General features: G+C 47.8%; 4 protein-coding genes across 4 annotated transcripts; all 4 read right to left on the bottom strand.

Moving 5' to 3' along the window:
- Nucleotides 1-6,914: 6,914 nt before the first annotated feature.
- On the bottom strand, nucleotides 6,915-7,570 carry VFPPC_12112 (hypothetical protein; the record flags this gene model as incomplete). Its single annotated transcript, XM_022428809.1, has 3 exons — nucleotides 6,915-7,076; nucleotides 7,131-7,374; nucleotides 7,491-7,570. The coding sequence occupies 3 exons, from the start codon at nucleotides 7,568-7,570 to the stop codon at nucleotides 6,915-6,917; spliced, it is 486 nt and encodes a 161-aa protein (XP_022283902.1).
- A 2,003-nt stretch (nucleotides 7,571-9,573) lies between these two features.
- VFPPC_17095 (hypothetical protein) lies at nucleotides 9,574-9,900 on the bottom strand (the record flags this gene model as incomplete). Its single annotated transcript, XM_018294844.1, has 1 exon — nucleotides 9,574-9,900. The coding sequence occupies one exon, from the start codon at nucleotides 9,898-9,900 to the stop codon at nucleotides 9,574-9,576; it is 327 nt and encodes a 108-aa protein (XP_018136046.1).
- A 125-nt stretch (nucleotides 9,901-10,025) lies between these two features.
- On the bottom strand, nucleotides 10,026-11,243 carry VFPPC_18551 (hypothetical protein; the record flags this gene model as incomplete). Its single annotated transcript, XM_018294845.2, has 1 exon — nucleotides 10,026-11,243. The coding sequence occupies one exon, from the start codon at nucleotides 11,241-11,243 to the stop codon at nucleotides 10,026-10,028; it is 1,218 nt and encodes a 405-aa protein (XP_018136047.2).
- A 2,891-nt stretch (nucleotides 11,244-14,134) lies between these two features.
- Nucleotides 14,135-16,445, bottom strand: VFPPC_17097 (ribonuclease H-like protein; the record flags this gene model as incomplete). Its single annotated transcript, XM_018294846.2, has 2 exons — nucleotides 14,135-15,280; nucleotides 15,312-16,445. 2 exons carry the CDS (start codon nucleotides 16,443-16,445, stop codon nucleotides 14,135-14,137), a joined length of 2,280 nt encoding a protein of 759 aa, XP_018136048.2.
- Nucleotides 16,446-18,204: the final 1,759 nt, after the last annotated feature.

The following is an 18,204-nucleotide window of genomic DNA, read 5'->3' as shown; positions in this document are numbered from 1 at the left end:
GTTTTACGCAAACCATACTTACCAACCAATATAAACAATATATTGCCAATATGAGCCGACTGATATCATATTGTCACGATATAGGAAACCGCATATTGTATTGCCACGATATCAGAAAATGCATATTATATGGTATGTATTGCGATATATTGTTTTATTGTCATACTATTTACCACACTGTTCTCACTTTTACGCTGAGGAGTGCAGCTTGCTGGCGTAGGTGACATTCTGAGAGAATGCCTGGAAGTAATATCTGTGGTTTGTTCAAAGAAATGCGCATCTCTCTTTGTCGTTATTGTTTTACGTCCGTAGTCACTTCGAAGCTACCGGTGCGACTTAACCCAGCCATGATATCGATCTAGTTCAAGGACAACATTTATCACCAAGTTATGGGTATCGCAGGTAGGAAAAAGGAGCAAGCAAGGACGGCCCAGGGTTAGCTCAGGGAACATTTGTCGTATCGAGAGGGTAGCTATTAAACGCTAATGCGGCACCTACGGCTCCAGACCGCACCATGGCGGACAGGGGCGTGGATTGTCCCGAGACGGATGGCAGATCATCGTGAGTACAGGGATATCGCAGTTCAACCCTTCGCTTCAGCAAATCAAAGTGTGCAGTGCTGCTTTGTTGCTGGAGCGCTGTTGCGTTAGTCACCAGATACTCCCAACCAAGCTGTCCAATGTATGGAGTCGCATCCATGCATTGATTCCAAGCCACTCAATACTCACAACCCTAATATGTCCCGTCAATTTATGCCAGCGAGACGTCACATTGCCTTAATCAGAGTGGTGGCGCTGATCGTTTGACGTTTTAGCCCTTGCCCCAAGTTCCTCAACACGCAGATGCTAGTTCAGCCATATCATTCCACTTTAGGGATGCCACGTAGTGGGTCAAAACATGTCGACGTCCTAAGTCTGAGCCTTTACTACTAGCGACGTCCGCAGAGCATCCCGATTCGACCCTTTGTTCATAGTTCTACCTTGTGTGCTGACTCGTGTGATGCATGGTTAGATTCAATGCTTCAGCTGTCCGGCGTCACCTACATTTCCCCCTGCCGTACATCACGCCATAAATGCGTCATTCCGAACAGGCTGCTTGTCTCATGCCAAGATAATCAGGGATGGCCTTTGGAACTTTGCGGACGATTTCCTTGTAGAGTACCGGCATTACGCTGCAGATGGCAGGCAGATACTAGGTCTTGCATCCATCAAAGCTCGCCAGTCCCGTGCAATCCTCGCCTCTTCGCCTGGCAAACACTGTTCGCCTCTTTCAAGGGCAGGTGCAGCATGGCTTTGGGGAGAATGTAAATTTCCGAATATGAGTGAACTTGGTGTGCCATTTTGTACTATGAAGGCAGATATATTCTCATTCTGCTTTGCTGAATTGGACGCATGTAGAGCCATCGATGAAACCCAGGAGTTTCAAGACCTTCGGTGTACCAGTTCGCACTCTCCCCTTCGTGATGCCACAAGGCATACGCCAGCCCGGGGAGCTTGAGGGTGGGCACACGGGATACATTAGTGGTTATGAGGCCGTGGACTTCTGTAGCTCCATGAAATGTTGACAGCGGACTGTTGGGGGGAACCTTCTCGATACCTGGCAAAGCGTCTGCCCTCTCAGGCGATGGCCGGGGACTCGGGCAATGACCACCGTACAACGGGGTAGCCAATACTTTCAGGCGCTGCATGGATCACTCTTGCTTCGGTGGGTGAGGTGGTTGCCACGCTATTGGGATGTTCAATCAGCACATAGCTCGGAGCGGGACTGGACCCCTATCTTCCGACTTTTTGAGTAGTTGGTTCATCGAACTCGGCTCGGGAATTTAGACTAGCAAAATCACCCAAGCACCTTTGAAAAAGGCCATGATGGAGGCCAGAAAGCAAGAGGAATCTCTTTCGAAGGAAACGGACAAGCTCAACGGCAACAGAAGGCGGTGGCGCAAAGGCATAAGCTTGAGAGAGGAGGCAAACGAGGCAAGGAAAGGGAACAAAAGCGGCAGGCAGAGGAAGCCAGGAAGCAAGAGAAAGAGGCAAATAGACAGAATCGATATGCTCTAAAACATAACAATCGAGAAATAGCCCAATGGAAGCAGCCAACACATCAGGAAGCTTTGATGCTACCAGAGAGAATGAGACCACTCAAGGCGAAATAATCGTCAGTCTTCCGTTCGCATCAGAGATGCCGGTAACCAAACAATAAGGCGGGAAGTAGCGTACATATGATGTCAGCGCACACAGCCGTTCAAAATCACCCTCTCTTGTAGCAAGTGCAACAGTGCTCGCCTGCTCTGTGAAGGATTCGGTCCGAGTTTATTCAACAAAAGGGTGCCCTCATACTGTCTATCTAAAACTAAGGAGAAAGGAAGGAGCTCGAGGCGAGCCTCTAGCTCATGGTCAAGTAGTGGTCGTTGGAATTAAGCGAACTAACCCAATTACGCAGAACCAGGCCTCAGATACTAGGACAGCCCGTGACATCGTGGAAACCTCAGGGGTGCCCAGCTCGCATCCCCCACACAGACTCATTTCGCACAACCCCAAGTAATATCCATTCCTATGGGTGTGACATTTATCAAGCTGCACTCAATAAGAGTCTTATTACCTGCAGTTGGGACAGCAATTTGGAGTCCAATCTACGGCGCTCCGTGTTTTTAGTGTACTTCCGGAGCAATGTGAAACCGGCAACGGCATCTCTTTCGTGACGAAAATTGCAAAAGCTCGCGGCTCTGGTTGGACTATTTGGAATCGAGCTTGTCGTCCACCAGTTACTGGCACAATTTTACTCTTGTCATCAGTTTATTAGAGTCAATAGGTGATATCAAGGCTTGCTCCGCATCTTGACAACAATCCATGGATCTACAAGTACTACTCTTGTGAAACTGCTCCGGCTCCTTGTTGAATTTCAATGTTCTGGCAGCAAAAGTGAATGATCTCTAGCCAACAATGGCCTTATGAGAGACGGAATTCGCTTGTCCTCATCGCCTGGCTCAGACGCCTATTATTACGTTATGGACTAAGTGGCAGACTAAGCTGAAACATGGCTTCTCCTTTTACGCATAAAGTGGTTATTTCCAACCTTCAGCCACTTCCAGCGAATCGCGGCACCAGCGACTAGTGAATATAAAGGCTCGCCTCTACCCCCGGTATAGTCGGATGTTCGTATCGACTCCACCTCAGTTGTTCATTTATTGTAAGGCTAGGAGGGAAATACGGAATCACGGCAACGGATCGCAAACTGTCTATCTCTCCAAGGTTACAGTCCACACGGAGGGCACCGTATTGGGCATTCTAAAAGAGGAGAGGCGTGGCCATCCTGACATCCCAGTCATGCAAGATGAAATATCGGATCCTTACGAGCGTGATATATGCAGATACATTGACAACCACGGACCGATGTACTTCAGCTTAGTGGGAGCCTCGTGATAGTGGTGGCTAATATACCCATCAAGTAATCCCAGCAGAGCCACCCAATTTCTATCCGTGCGTAGGCCCTAAAGTCCGCCGTGGTCCATTTCGGCATGAACAGTAATTTATGTTACGGGGCAGTGTTAGGTGAAATCCTGGACGTTCCATCGTGGGACAGTTAGAAATCAACAGTAATACGAGCCTCATCCAGCCGCGGCTGCGAATGGCCGGCTATATATATAGCAATGACATTCCAATTCATAGCTCAGAGGTCGCAAGACTTCCCTCAGCGATCGACTTGCTTTCTCATCACTGGAAGAAATCCTTTTCTCAAGCTTGTAGCTCAACATGAAGGCTATCGCCGCTGTCACCGTTGTCACTGCATTCGCAGTTTCAACTATTGCGACCCCTGTGGTTGGGCCTGATCAATCACGCCGAGCCATTGCCTTCGACCTCACCTTGTGTGAGAGGCCTAATCTCAGAGGCTGCAATGTCGACTCTGTTCCAATTTTAACCTGCTGTGAGTCTGATCAAATGGAGTCTCGGCAACAACGAAGCACTTGACTGATACTATTGTCGCGTCTGATACTAGACCACGTACAGGAATGTGAATGTAGCAACATACAGTCACTGATGACTGGTGGCCATCTTTGCGACTTCTACTCGTATGTTCTCCATCCGAAATATTGGCGGACTGGTTTGGCGCACACCACTAATTCGCCCATGCACAGGGAGCCTGGCTGTGTTGGAACCAAGAATCGTTATATTGGCCGTAAAGGGAGCCTTCCGAAAGATCTAGTTATTGGCTCGGTTTACTGTTACTAATAAGTTGCACCTTGAACCTATTCGGATTGTCTGTTCTTGGAATCGTAATATACCAGCCCCTACGGCTGCTGGTTGGCGGCTGATAGACATTTGTAACTGCTGCCGCGCTGGGACCTAAAACAAGCGAGATTAACAGCTTCGAGCTCTCTTTGTTCTGTTTTCTCTTTCTTCTTTGGCTTTTAGATACTCGTCGTAGTCGCGTAGCCAGTTGTCAATATACTCGCTTGGACCGTTACAACATTCACTTTGTATGTGTATAGAGCTAACGTAAGTGCATAGTGAGCTGGACAGCATAGTGAGCTGGACACCCTGCACCACCTTCTCGCAGAAATTTAACAAAAAAACAACCACAACATAGGAAATCAATTAATCTTCACTTGTATCCTCTTCATTAGATGTTTCCACATCAATCCTACAGGTTCGTGCATTATGGCCCGGCTTGCCGCACACACCACATCGCCGACCCTTCCTCTCATCCCGCGGCTTGCGACCTCTTGTCTGGCGATCTTCTTGCTTTATCTGCTCATCTACGTCATTCTGGTCCTGAAGAGCTTGTCCCTCGGCAATAGTCATGCTACCTCCTTTACGTAGACGCGTTTTTCTAGCTCTACGCCGCTTGCTTAGTATTGCATTGGCCTCTTGAAGTTGGTTGACCTCAGCCTTTAATAGGGCTATCTTGTGCATAAGTCCGCATGTTCCCTTCGCAAATTGATCCATAGCAACTAAAATTGATGTTGGAGAACTTCCTTGGTGGCGGCTTATTCGTCTTTTAATATAATCAGTCTGCGAAGTCGCCTCCGTTGGGTTATTTGGGGTCTTTGGAACCCACGGTTGTGGTAGCTCAATAGCCTCTTCAACAGGCGATGGCGTCCGTAGCCTTATATCTAGCCGCGACAAGACACTTTTTAGGTCAAATGGAATAAGCCCTGTACCCCGAAAAGCTCCCTGGATATTCTTTTCCGTCATTGCAGCTTTAAATGCAGCGCAAAATGCGGGTAGGAAGTCCGCCTTCGTAATGTGCGTAATCCGCCCTCTCATTAACCCTTCAATTTCTTTACCATAAGCCTTCTTCAATGGCCCAAAACAGCCAACATCTAATGGCTGAAGTATATGGGATGAATGAGACGGCATACAGAGCGTGATAATCTTATGGTCCTTGCAGAATAGCTCGAATTCCGTGGAGTGGTGGCTTTCATGCCCATCCATGATTAGAAGACGATATGCACCTTGACTTCGCGGCTTAGTGTGCTTTTCGAAGTGCTTAATCCATTCTACCGCTTTCTCATTTGTAGTCCAGCCATTCTGAGTTATAGAGATAACCCAATCCTTCGGTAGCGCGCTATCTTCATACCAGTTCGCAAGATGATATTGCCCCGCAACGATGATAAATGGCGGGATAGCCTCACCTCGAGAATTAATAGATTGGATTACCGAAACCCATTCTCTATCACCTGGTTGAGCCAAGGTTGGGTTGGCATGTCTATCTGAGCTTGTAACAACCATGGTGGTTGAGATCATGCCCATCATAAAGCCAGTCTCGTCAAAATTTTGGAAATCCTCCTCTAGGATGCCGTATTTCGCGACTGTGTCGCGCACGAGCTCAAACCAGGGCCGAATTAGTATTGGATCTTCGCACAAGGCTCTCTTATAGTCATATCTACGCGTAAAACGCGTAGTAAGCTCTTTGTGGCGCTTGACAAAGTTTGAAGCCCATCGTGGTCCCACGGGAGGCGCGTCGCGATCCGCGAGCAGTCGATTCGCCATATCTTGCACACCACTAAGCCGGGGAGGAAATGATCGCGAATCTAGGTCAAGAATATATTCAGCAATTGTTGATTCCTCTAGATTTGTAAGTTTCCGACAAGGCGGCATAGTATCGCGTCGTGCGGCGATTCCCTTAACTCGAGCGCTGAGTGTACTATGAGGTACCATATAGATTTTGGCAGCCGCTCGAATGCTTAGTCTTGGGGTATTTTGGATAGCCTGGCAGGCTAAAATCATTTGTCTTTCTTTATCGACATTTTCCATGATTATTGGGAGAGAAATGTAAAGTTGAAGATGAAGAGTCCTATTTTGGCAGTGGAGTGTCCAGCTCACTATGCTGTCCAGCCCACTATGCACTTACGTTATACCATTCAATGTAATCCTTTATTCACTCCTAATACGAAGAGTTCTTAATATAGTCATAGCTGGTATCAAGCATGATACAAAGGCTGATTGAGATCAGGAAAGATATGCAGCAATACACCTGGAGAGACTATATCTGGGATTGATCCCGCCACAAGCTGTACTACATGACAATAAAACAACCTGTACCATGCGGGGTTAAGGCATTAAAAGGTCCTTTATGATATCTTATGTCATTATAGGTATCTTCTCAAACGGCATAGTAGTGGAGGAGAGTGGCCTTAAACGGAGGATGAATGTCTCACCGACTTGCTACTGCCCAACACTGCTCCTACCGCGTATCGGCTGCGAGCTAGACAAACCCCATCTGATGCAAATCGGCGATAGACCCTCAAGAGAATAAACAGGCTCTGTAGAAGGAGCATCTGTTTTCGATGACAATTACGTACTAACGGACACCTTCTGGAGATAATAACCATATAATTCCTTTCGTATGAGTGAGTGACCTGGACATTCCTTCTAATAACCATTTAGTTATAACGAAGTAGTAGAGTTGACCTATTATCTACCTTCTTTGCTCCCCAAATTCGAACCTCCGAGAGTGATACCAACAAACGCGCCTATAAAGGCAAGAGATACGACCCCGATGATGACCAATCTCCACCCTTTGGAAAAACTATGCTCGACACCGCCGTCAGTGTTTATGCTGCCATTTTGACCTTGCTATTTGTTATTAACCAGAGCGGAGTGGCGAAGAGCTTGGGTTGGAACCGGTACCGTACTGCCCGAAGATCCTATATCGCCCATAGCCCTTGCAGAGTAAGACTGCCCTTCTGTGGAGTCCACGGCTGGTGTAATTTCGGTGCCAGGGTTGTAGAAGCACAACATTGAGCTCAACTGGTAGAGTCCTGTCGGGTTGTTTGGCATCTCGTAGTCAACCTCAACCTCCATGGCATCTACTACATCTACCTCGTGAGTGCCACTCTCATGAGAGCTCGAGTAGCTTTGTATCGAGTCATGCCTATAACTGCCGTTAGCAGCAAATTTGCGATGCTTCATACTTCCATCCGCCGTGTTGTGGACTAGTCGGTGTTCAAAGTAACAGTATTTGGCTCAATTTACCGGGCATTCGCTTACATCCGGCCATTGTTTTCTCGAATCGGTACGATTCCTTCTTGTCTATTGTGATTGAAATTTTCACACTGCATTCGCGGCATGGCGGCTCCTATGAGTGTTGCGGGATTCCGGTGGCTCACTCACGCTGAGGTGTAGTTCGAGGATGGCCGTGGCAGCGAAGAGGATATATATGTGCTCGGAATAATGCGGGGGATGTGTGCTTGGATTAGCTGCAGACTTGTCGTCAGTACGGGCTCCATCACTAGTGTACAATTACAAAGCCTTCAACGTTCGCCTTATCATCCATAGTCATGAGAGACGGAGAAGGATCCGGTAACAAGCCCCTGTTACAGCCGCAAACCAAATGACTTTGAAGTATATCCGAGTCACCTCATAGCCTCATCACCCCCGTGACAAACTATCCATTACAGTCTGCGCAAGCCGATCATAAATCTCTTACCGGTCTTTCATTGCAGGTTGTCAAATTTTACGGCATGATCGAGATCACACCCTACTAGGCGCAACTTGTTACTATTTTGGACGTAGCCAATTAAGTTTGTTGATTTCCATTGGAGAAACAGCGAAGTGATTACAGCCCCGTAGCAAATATATGAGATCCTCAACGTCTCAATTTGCGCGTAGACCATGGCGCGTTTCAGTGTGTTAGTGTGATGACTTTAGTACTATTGACATTCATGCGGCCGAACCTAGCAAACCTTCCAAGGTTCTGAGGGCAGATCCTTCCGAAACGGCTCCCCCATTAGCACGGGAACCTGATGAAACCACTGTGCAGAGGCGTACCTAGTGACATCCAGCCCCGGTGACTGATCCCGAGCTGTGCCTTGAAGGTCGGTCTCCGTTCTTCCACGGGGATTTCATCTGAGGATGTCAAAGGTCAGATGAATGTCCGGATTACTAGGGAAGCAAGGCATCTTTGTCACTACAACGCTGTGCTCTGCGGTACTGCATGGAGCGGACAAACTTAGCTGGCCTGGGCTCATCCGTCCATTGAGCAGAGATTCCGAATTTACGACTTAGCCGTACCGAGACAAGTATGTCTTCGTTTGCAACCATTCTACCCCAGATGGCAATCCGTGAATGACGTCACACCCCCAAGATGTCCCCTTAAGCCACCTCCGAAATGTGCGCTCTATTCGTGCGATACCTGGATATGTCTGCGATGGACTCCTAGAGCAGGTTTGGCGGCAAATGAAGGGAGTCCGATGAGCAATGCCTCCCGATTCTTTTCATAATGCAACGACAGTGACAAGTAATGCTATGACCAGTATAACTACGAGTTATTTGTAAATCGCTCGTATCCGGCTCGCGTCGTACATCCGTAGTGGTGGCACGAGCTCCGATATGCCTACGCATGTTTATTTTTGGTCCAGGGCGGTGGCTGTTCCCTTAGCGGGGCACACGGCATGGACCTGTGCGCCAGGCAAGACCAAAGGAAACACTGTCTGACATGGCATCAGCATAAAAGTGCTCGCAGTTGAATCTGTTACGCGTTGGCGGATTGTGCAGGGGCTGTAGGCCAGGATGGCCCGTAGTGCGGGCTGTGATAGCAGACAAAGATGGTTTGCACACACAAAAGATGTTGCTCGCATTTCGACTTGCCGAAGCCAGGGCAGACTTGCCTATTGTACTGTGTTATCGTACTATTATGTCTACTATCGTACTATTATCTTCACTTCAAAGTATACTACGAAGTATAGTTTTTCAGCGGGAAGTACAATAGTAATTTTACTATCGTACTTTGGAAGGCAAAATCCTGCATGTTAATTGGCTCTAGAAATCTTATCTCTATGATTAGATCTGTATGTCATTTTCCTCTCTGCCATTGCATGCAGCAGATACTGTAACGGACTGAGTCGTTGAGGTGCACTCGGCTGATGCTGAGGCGAATATCGCCACCAAATGCGATCTTGATTGCATTACAAGTCTATTTGGCAAGAAATTGATGAGTTTTATACTAAAGTAATTTTACTATTAACTCTACTATGCTACTATTATACTAACGTAGGTGCATAGCGAGTCGGACACCTAATACCACCTCATCACAAATATACTGCAGAATAACAACCACAACATAAGAAATCAATTAATCTTCACTGCTATCTTCTTCATTAGATGTTTCTTCATCAATCTGACAAGTTCGCGCATTATGGCCAGTGTTACTGCACACACCACATCGTCGAGCCTTAGTCTCAACCCTTGACTTTCGACCTCTTATCTTGCGATCTTCTTGCTGAATCTGCTCTTCTACATCATTCTGGTCCTGAAGAGCCTGTCCCTCGGAAATAGTTATACTGCCGCCTTGACGTAAGCGTGTTTTTTTAGCTCTACGCCGCTTACTTAATAGTGCATTTGCCTCTCGAAGTTGCTGGTTCTCAGCCTTGAAGAGAGCCATCTTATCATACCTGGGCATATGCTTAAATATGGTTATTTGAGGTGTCGTAACCATAACCATAAATAACCATGAGCCGGAAACTATAACTTGTTATAACCATATAACCATATTATAACCATGATCTCCATCATCGCAAGACATCTTTAAATCCATTGCATTTCATTTACGATCTCGTCATCAAGCTCTTCATCTTCATCCATCGTGGTTGCCTCCATAGGGAGGCCCATGCCGTTGAGATTGGAAAGCCGGATATGGCCCTCTCGTATCCAGCTACCAATGCATTCAATTCTCTGAATATTAAGACATGATAAACTCAGCCTATCCCATGAACAAGTTCTTCTAGATCCAGAAAATACCCTTTCAGGCTCTGATGACTCTGCTGGAATGGACAAAATAGCCGTTGCCATCTTGTGGAGCCGTGGGTAACGCGATTTTTGCTCACTGCGAGACCACCACTCGAGAGGACTACAATCAATGCGGAAGGGAGGCAGTTCAATGAAAGTCCTGAAGTCATCGCTATCCCACACATCTGCAGTGATAACTTCCATATCCCTCATAAGGAGGTCCAGCTCAGAGCCACGCTTCCTGGAAGGCACCGATGGCGGCGTTATTGAAAACAGGTTGCGCTGGTCATCAGCGACACACCTTGTGCTGAAACTCTCCTGCCACAGTGCATTAGCAGATTCAATAGCGGGTTCAACCCATGTAGCCGGCCAATTCTTCCGAATATATGCTGCTCTCCGAGAAGGGTCGAGAAGAAGGGCCGCAGCATAGACAGGTGCCTCCTCAGTCATATTATAGTATTTATCGAGGACAAACCAGCCCATCTCAATAGCACGAACCATTCGGGGGTCGTGGTGGTCTTCCTGGGAATAATGGGCTTTGTTCCTCTCATAATGGGCAAGAAGGGCGTCCATTAGAGGTAGCAACTGTGAAATAGATGACTTGTCGCCTTCTGCATAAAGTGTGGCCGAAGCAAATGGTTGCAGAAATGTACGGGCTTTATCAAGATAATCCCAATCCTGGGCTGTAAGACGGATACTACCAAGAGCTGCTTCGTGGTCAGTCATAAAAGCTTTGATTTCCGATTGCTTCGCGATGGCCCTATCAATAACCATATACCAAGAAGACCACCGAGTTCGATTGTCAATACCGAGCCTAAGGCCAACGTTATCATCCCAGATATCCGCATGTAGGGATGAACTGCGAAGCCAGACGGCTAGTTCATGCAGCTTGCGCAAGGTAGGCACACCCTGGATGCCGGAGTACTCATCACCTACAGAACCCTGGCTACCCTGGCTATCACGGCGATGAGCATGCCTCTTCCTTGATTGACTTCCCTGGGGTCCTTTCCATTGCATACACTCTTCACGCCGTTTCTGTTGTTGGGCGTCAAGGACATCAGAAAATTGTTTGATTAGCTCTTCCCCGGTGGCATCGGTCGTGGCTTTTAGTGCGGCCAGAAGTGCTTCTCGTGAAGATGCCAGCAGGAACGCCTGAAGGGACAGATTAATAGTGTGGGCAATACATCGAATGCGACGTTGTTTAGCATTGAATAGAACATGGTGCTAAGAGAGCAGGCGTGATTCCATCACCTCGAGGCAAGTGTTGTTTGAAGTGGCATTATCACCAGTGTGCCATCCCAGGTTAGACTGAATGCTGAACTCTTCAATAACTTGGAGGAGTAGGTTAGCCTGTTTCTCACCACTGTGGGAGTAACGACATTCAGGTAACCCTAGCAGAGTTCTTTGTAGCCGCCCCTCACGGTCCACCCACTGGGCGCAGATAGCAAGAAGAGAGTGTCGATGCGGAGACGTCCATAAGTCTGAAGATATATGTATAGGACTAATGCTGGTAGCGAGTCCTTCCTTTATCTGTCCCTTATAAAGCTTATAGTTCGATGCAATATAGCGGACAGCAGTACGGCGGGAAGTAATGAGAAGATCTTCAATAGCGGGGTTGCAGGCCAGAGCAAGATCCTTCATCTCATTCCATTCAACGGCTGAGAACGGCATCCGACGACGGGTCAGCAGGCCAATAATAGCCTCTCGATAGGCTTGTTGATTGAAGCTGTTACATAGACCATTCTGGGAAATGATAGGGGTAAACATAGACGAGATATCTCGCTGTGACGTTGGTGTTGACACGGGGGATGGAGAAGATCCTCCAGAGAGCGAATGGAGAGAGAGAACATGTTTGACAGCGTTTGTTCGATGAGATGTAGTCCAGGAATTACATCTCGTACAGGAAAACTGCTTTCGACGCTGGACTCCCGATTTGACGGAGTTGTTAGGTTTGCCAACATATTCGACCTTAATTAGAGCATCGAAATGCAACGGTGTTGTGGGTGCTGGTGATTTTTGCAACGTAGAGGCGACACTAGAGGAGTTGTCCGACGACATGATGGTCGGAGATAGGGTAGATGAGGGAGTATTCGGTCGCATGCAAGGTTCTGACAAATTTTTCCTGTGCCAAGATGCCAAGACGCCAAGATGGTTACATGTGGTTATAACCATACTCACGAGGGTATGTGGTTATAACCATATAACCAAAATCTAAGTATGGTTATGGTTATAACCAAAAACCATGGTTATAACAAGTTATTGTGCCCAGGTATGCGACGATGCGAAAACCTGACCTCGACAAACCGCGCAAGAAGGGCATCACGGATGAGTTTTGTCACGCAGATTGTCATTCAAGTTCAGTAACTAGATAATTGGTCAAGTTATCCAGTTTACAGCGTGTTCATACGTTGCTTCTCGGCCAGATGAAGGATAAGTATGAAACATATGAAACATATGAAACGAAACCGGAACAGACTTCCGTTTCAGTGATTGAAACTGACACTGAGCTCTGTTTCAGTTTCAATACGTTTCTATCCATCACTGGACCAGGGAAGCCACGCTATCAAAATGGAGGGTGTCTTGTAAGGTGGCTCTAGTGTGACCAATGCTGCACGGCTTGGTTGTGACGGACTGAATTTAGCCACCGAAGAACCATGCCCGCGCCAGTGGTGAACCGACACCTCAGCAGACATGCGATGGGAAGCTGCAACTGGAACAGATCCGCGCTTCGGGTGCATGGCCCCAATGCAAAACCACTGGATTGACGGAGCCACAAAGGTTGCTACGCTTTCATCCCCCCGTAACTCGCCCAGAACTCCTTGGCCCGCGTCACGTTCCCCGACTCGTTGCATCACAAAACAACTAAATTTGTAGCTCACTTCTCATAACCAACCTTCTGCAGCCTCGAATAGGACTTTCGAATGTTGCCAGCGTTCAAGCTGGACCCGACGCGATTGGCCATCGTAGACGAGGAAGGCAATGTAATGATTTCCAGCCCCGACTGGAAACCCAAAACATTTGAGCTTCAATTCCATCGCAAAACGACTTTAGTTAAATGCGTCGGCGTCACAACTCTTGTTATCATCCTCTTTGTGCTGATTATGCGCATCTGTCGCGTATGTTCTGTGAGTCCTAGCCCCAATAACCCCACGGATGGATATTTCTGGATTATACTGATCGATGGAAGAAATTGCTGGCCGAAGCCTGCAGGGAAGGTAGCTGCCACGGTTCACCGAGTTCTAAGCGATGACTAGAAATTATCGTTCGGCGGCAAATGTGGCCGATGCTGCAATTAACGTTTCCATACCAGAGAGCAACAAGTGCAAGCCTCTGATTATGCAGATTTGTTTGGAAAACATTACTGCTCGGACACATTTAACAGCAAAGCTCGCTCCGTGTCATCCTAGAGGAAGCCGTTCCCAAACGAACATTCAACTTGTGTCGTTATACGCCGTGCCGGTCGTGTCAAGGAATTCCCTGTTTGGCCCGCGGCACGGCGATGGCTCATTCTTCACCTCAAAACTCTTTCAACGACTAGGCGCCAATAACGGGTTGTTTGCACTTTGAAGACATATCTGGAGGATAGAGCTGCGTTTGTTGATTCATCACTCAGATGTTTTGCCAGCAAGGCATCTTGCAGTAAGCCAAACTTTCAAAGTATTTAGTATCGGAGGATTCTTAGTTTATAGAGGACAACGAACAACTATCAGCCTGTCATAACTCTGCCTGTGTGTTCTATTAGCAGTATCACCCCCATATTTATCAACCAAGCTTCGAAATCGATCGTATCGATCGATTTTTTGGCTTCGGTTGATCGATATATATCGATCAAGGCCCGCAGTCGATCGATATCGATCGAGCAGACCTCATGGCCGATCGATATCGATCGTCGATCAAATCGATCATGGCTAGTCCTGGTCCTTCATATCTCCGTTGACTCTGCCTATTAACTGAAGTACTTGTCTCCAATTATCTCCTTCAAGGAGATCTAGAGGGAGATGTGGTTGATAAATGCCAGCCCTACTCCACGATCGAAGGCATTGTGCCATGCCAACTATGTGACGTCGTAGGCGGCATCTGAGCGGTGTGACCATCCTCCCGCAACTGCTGAAGTCTCTCTCTGTTTCGGCGGAAGACGACGCAATTGTGAGGAAATCAACCGCCATGTAAGAGAGCTGGGGAAACCGCACAGCGCCAACGTCTCTCCACCAAGCAATCGGATCGGCTTTGTAGGCGATGTTATCTACCGGCGGCTCAGACAGGTATTGATCGAGCTCGTCTTGTGTTGGGAGTGCGGCTGGCTGTTTTGGCCGTTTACTTTGTAGTCCTTCGGCGTCTTGACGAATGATTGATCGATTAAACGCCAATCGGCGCTCAATGTAGTCCAAGGCATCATGGCTTCCAGATGCTGACATGGCATTGCAGGCTGGCTCGTGAGCCATGTGCTTGTAATTTTCCTCCCGGATGCTTGTCAAGTTCCCGGCGTAAGCTTTTTTCCACCCTGATGTCTGACGAGACGGCAGCTGATTCCAAAGCTGCTCTAAAGCTCGCCATTTCTTACTCGGATGGAATACAACCGCCGCCACATAGGCGGTCGAGGTCAGTTTATCATAGTAATTGTTCAGTTTTTTCCAACCGAGTTTGATGTAAATTTTTAAGAGCCTACGGGTTTTTGCATCCATATCGTCAAACAAGTGAACCTCTTCCATCATATGATCATCATTCTCTTCGATTATTACACCTTGAATGGCCCACTCAAGGTGATCAAGGAGCATCTCAATCACTTGAAAGTACTCGTCGAAACCACCTGTTGTTGAGCGTTTGCCAGAAATGCCTGCGCCCTGGAGTTGTTTTGAAGCAACCTTGAACGGTTGAAGTATCTTCTGAACCGCAGTAACGACCTTCCATTCCTCGAGCGAAAGCTTTTCTTTCAATATCGTTGGCCGGTCCTGTTCTTTGGCGCCTTGGCGAATCCATCGTTCCTCAATAATTGACAGCATTCGGTTCAAAGCGGATCGTTTCAGCAGCGCTCGAGAGGCCATGGCCTCATCGGACTGCCAGCGAGTACAGACATTTTGGACCCACGTTAATACCGGGTTCATCAGGGGCAGTTTGCCGTTGAGCTTCATGAAAGTCCTCGAGAAGTTGGCTGCTCGTTCGAAGAGCAATGCCGATATTGTGCAACTTGCCAAAAGGGCCGTACTTGCGATACTTCTCCATCTTGTCGGCATTGACCATCTCAGGAACTAGGCACGAATCCTGGCTCTCCCCCAGAGTAGTGTTTGACTCGTAATCTTCCTCCAGATTCGGCGTGTCAAGATCGTCGTCGCCATTCAGTGCATCAACAGCGTCGGACAGCTGACGCTGCTCGTCTTCGTCAGTCATGAAGTCCTCATCTCCCCAATGCGCAAGCAGCTCAGCAAAATTGTCCCTTTTACCGCCGTACATCATTGCCTTTACTGACAGGTTCAGGAAATGAGGAGCGCACCGAATACGACGCTCGTGTTGGTCGAAGTCAAATTCATGGCCAAGTGCTTCCATAGCCGTGCCGTTGTTCGTTGCATTATCAAGCGTACAGCAACCAATCTTATGTTGAAGACTGAAAGCACATATTGTGTCTGCAACATCATCGGCCAGCGCTGCCCCAGTATGGCGCTTACGGAGAGCGGCCAACGCCAGAAGGATCCTCCACTGCTTCCAATCCCGATCAATGAAGTGGGCGTTGACGCCAAGAAATGATGAGTTTTGTCGGGAGGTCCAACCGTCCAAAGTAAAATGAATCATGTTTCTCGCTCTTTGAAGAATAGCTTTTACGGGATCAAGAGCTCGATTGTATTCTTTTGTTAAGAGGTTCACGAGGGTCCTGTCGCTGGGTATCCCCCCTTCTTGAAGACACGGATTGTTGTACAGCAGCAGCCGTCTAGAGCGCTCGGAATTAACCAAATTAAACGGGAGGTTGTGGTAAGTTAGCCAGTCCAGGAGAAGAAGCTGATTCATCGCCGGATCAAACAAAGTATGCAAATTGCTAAGAAGGCTTTGGTCGCGAGGATTCTTCGGATCAGCGCGCAGCATATCGAGCAAGCTCCGTTGTGCACTTCCTGTCCCGGCAACCCGGTCTTCGCGTGAGCCAGCAGGCTGGAAAATCTTGTGTTCCTTTCTCAGATGTCGAACAATGCTTCCAGCGGTTGAGGCGTTGAAGGTGTAATGCGTAGCTTTCATTTTGTTGCGAAGGAAGCATCTTTCGCAGACCCATACAATCTTATGAGGTTCAGAGCCGTGGTCCTTCATCCTGCAGCCAAATTGCCACCACCATGTTCGCTCTCGAGAAGGTCATGGCATGTTGTGAAATTGGGAAATAGCTTGAACTTGTCAGTCGTCCAAGTCTGATAGTTCGGGCATCTACTGGACCCATGTGCGCTTGAGGTTGAACTGCAACGTGTGGTAAAGGGAGGCGAAGTTAGCAGTTGTGGACCTCATACAATCATGATAATCTACGAAAGATCATACCCATCGAAATATTTGAAGGAACAATTTTAACCTTTGTTGTAATAGCCGACGTGAGCGATGCGCCTCGGTACTGATTTGACCACGCCAACTCTGTCCCTTTCCAGAAACATTACCTTGGCCGTATTGTTCGTGCTGATCCATGGGCCATTATACGTCGCGGAAAAAGCAGACCTCAACCAGCTTTGAATCTTCGCATAAGGCTCGCTGATAGTCGTATCTACGCGTAAAACGCGTACAGACCTCTTTGTGGCCTTTGACGAAATTTGAAGCCCATCGTGGTACTCCGGGGGGCGCGTCGCGATCGGCGAGCATTCGATTCGCCATATCTTGCACACCACTAAGCCGGAAAGAAAATGATCGCGAATCTAGGTCAAGGATATATTCCACGATTGTTGATTCCTCTAGGTTGTAAGTTTTTCAGAGGGCGGCACAGTAGCACGTCGTGCGGCGATTCGCTTAACACGAGCATTAAGCATGCTGATTGCCGTGGGACTTTGCCCGTGTCCTCTATAAAAGATGCACACAAATGATTTCTCATCCAGGACTCAGAAGTCACCCCGGACGAGCCACCGAGCAGTGGCATAAGCGCCTTGCCGATACTCGTTATGCAGCTAAGTTGGCCAGATGTTTCACCATTAGGCAGCAACGCGGTTCAGCTTTCTGGGGTGCGGTTGGGCCTTCGTTGATCGGGCACACTTCGGTGGGATATTCAGTACCGCAACTGCGAGAAGGCCAAACCACAAGTGGCACACATAACTGTCGCGTTATGCGATTCCAATGATGTTCACCTTGTCACATGGAGTAAAAGACCACTGATCGAAAAAAATTTTTTTTTTTTTTGCCCTTTTTCCCTTCCTTTCTCCAAACTGTTTTAATGGTCCTTTAAATGACAGCATTTATTTGACAATAGCATATTGTGCTTGCTTTGAATGAGCGACCTGATCTTGACAATATTGCCAATAAGGAAGCGCAAGGCTTCTATTCGGGTGATAATTATCACGGGATTTGGGGTACTTGTAACTGGTTTTTTGATGCTTGTTGAATTCATCTAGCTATAGATAACGTGCCTCTGTGTTGGTGTTGAGGCCTCCTCACGTGAGGTCTGTTTCAGCCGCCGTTTGAAGCCATTCTCAGGCTGCTGGCTCCGCCGCCAAAGACGGCGGTGGAAGCAACACTATACGTATTGTTTATATTATTTACGACACTGCCACAATCTGACAGTATCACATGCCAGCGCCTTCAAGACAACCCTGCGTGAATCCGGCTAAGTTCCGAACCAAAACACGTGGAACGTCCTGACAGCCCGCAGCCATAAGTGTCTTACCTCGTACTCCGCATTGACTGTTTTTGTCGCGTTTTGCGGTTCCAAATGTTTATTGCTACACAAAAGTTACTGAATTCAATAGCCTGTCAATTGCTTGTGTATGCCTAAACTTGTTGTCCTCCTCTTGCCAGAGGGATTCACGTCATT

The sequence above is a fragment of the Pochonia chlamydosporia genome (genome assembly GCF_001653235.2).
Source record: "Pochonia chlamydosporia 170 chromosome Unknown PCv3seq00023, whole genome shotgun sequence".
Lineage (NCBI taxonomy): Eukaryota > Fungi > Ascomycota > Sordariomycetes > Hypocreales > Clavicipitaceae > Pochonia > Pochonia chlamydosporia.
This window is presented reverse-complemented; position numbering and strand designations above follow the sequence as displayed.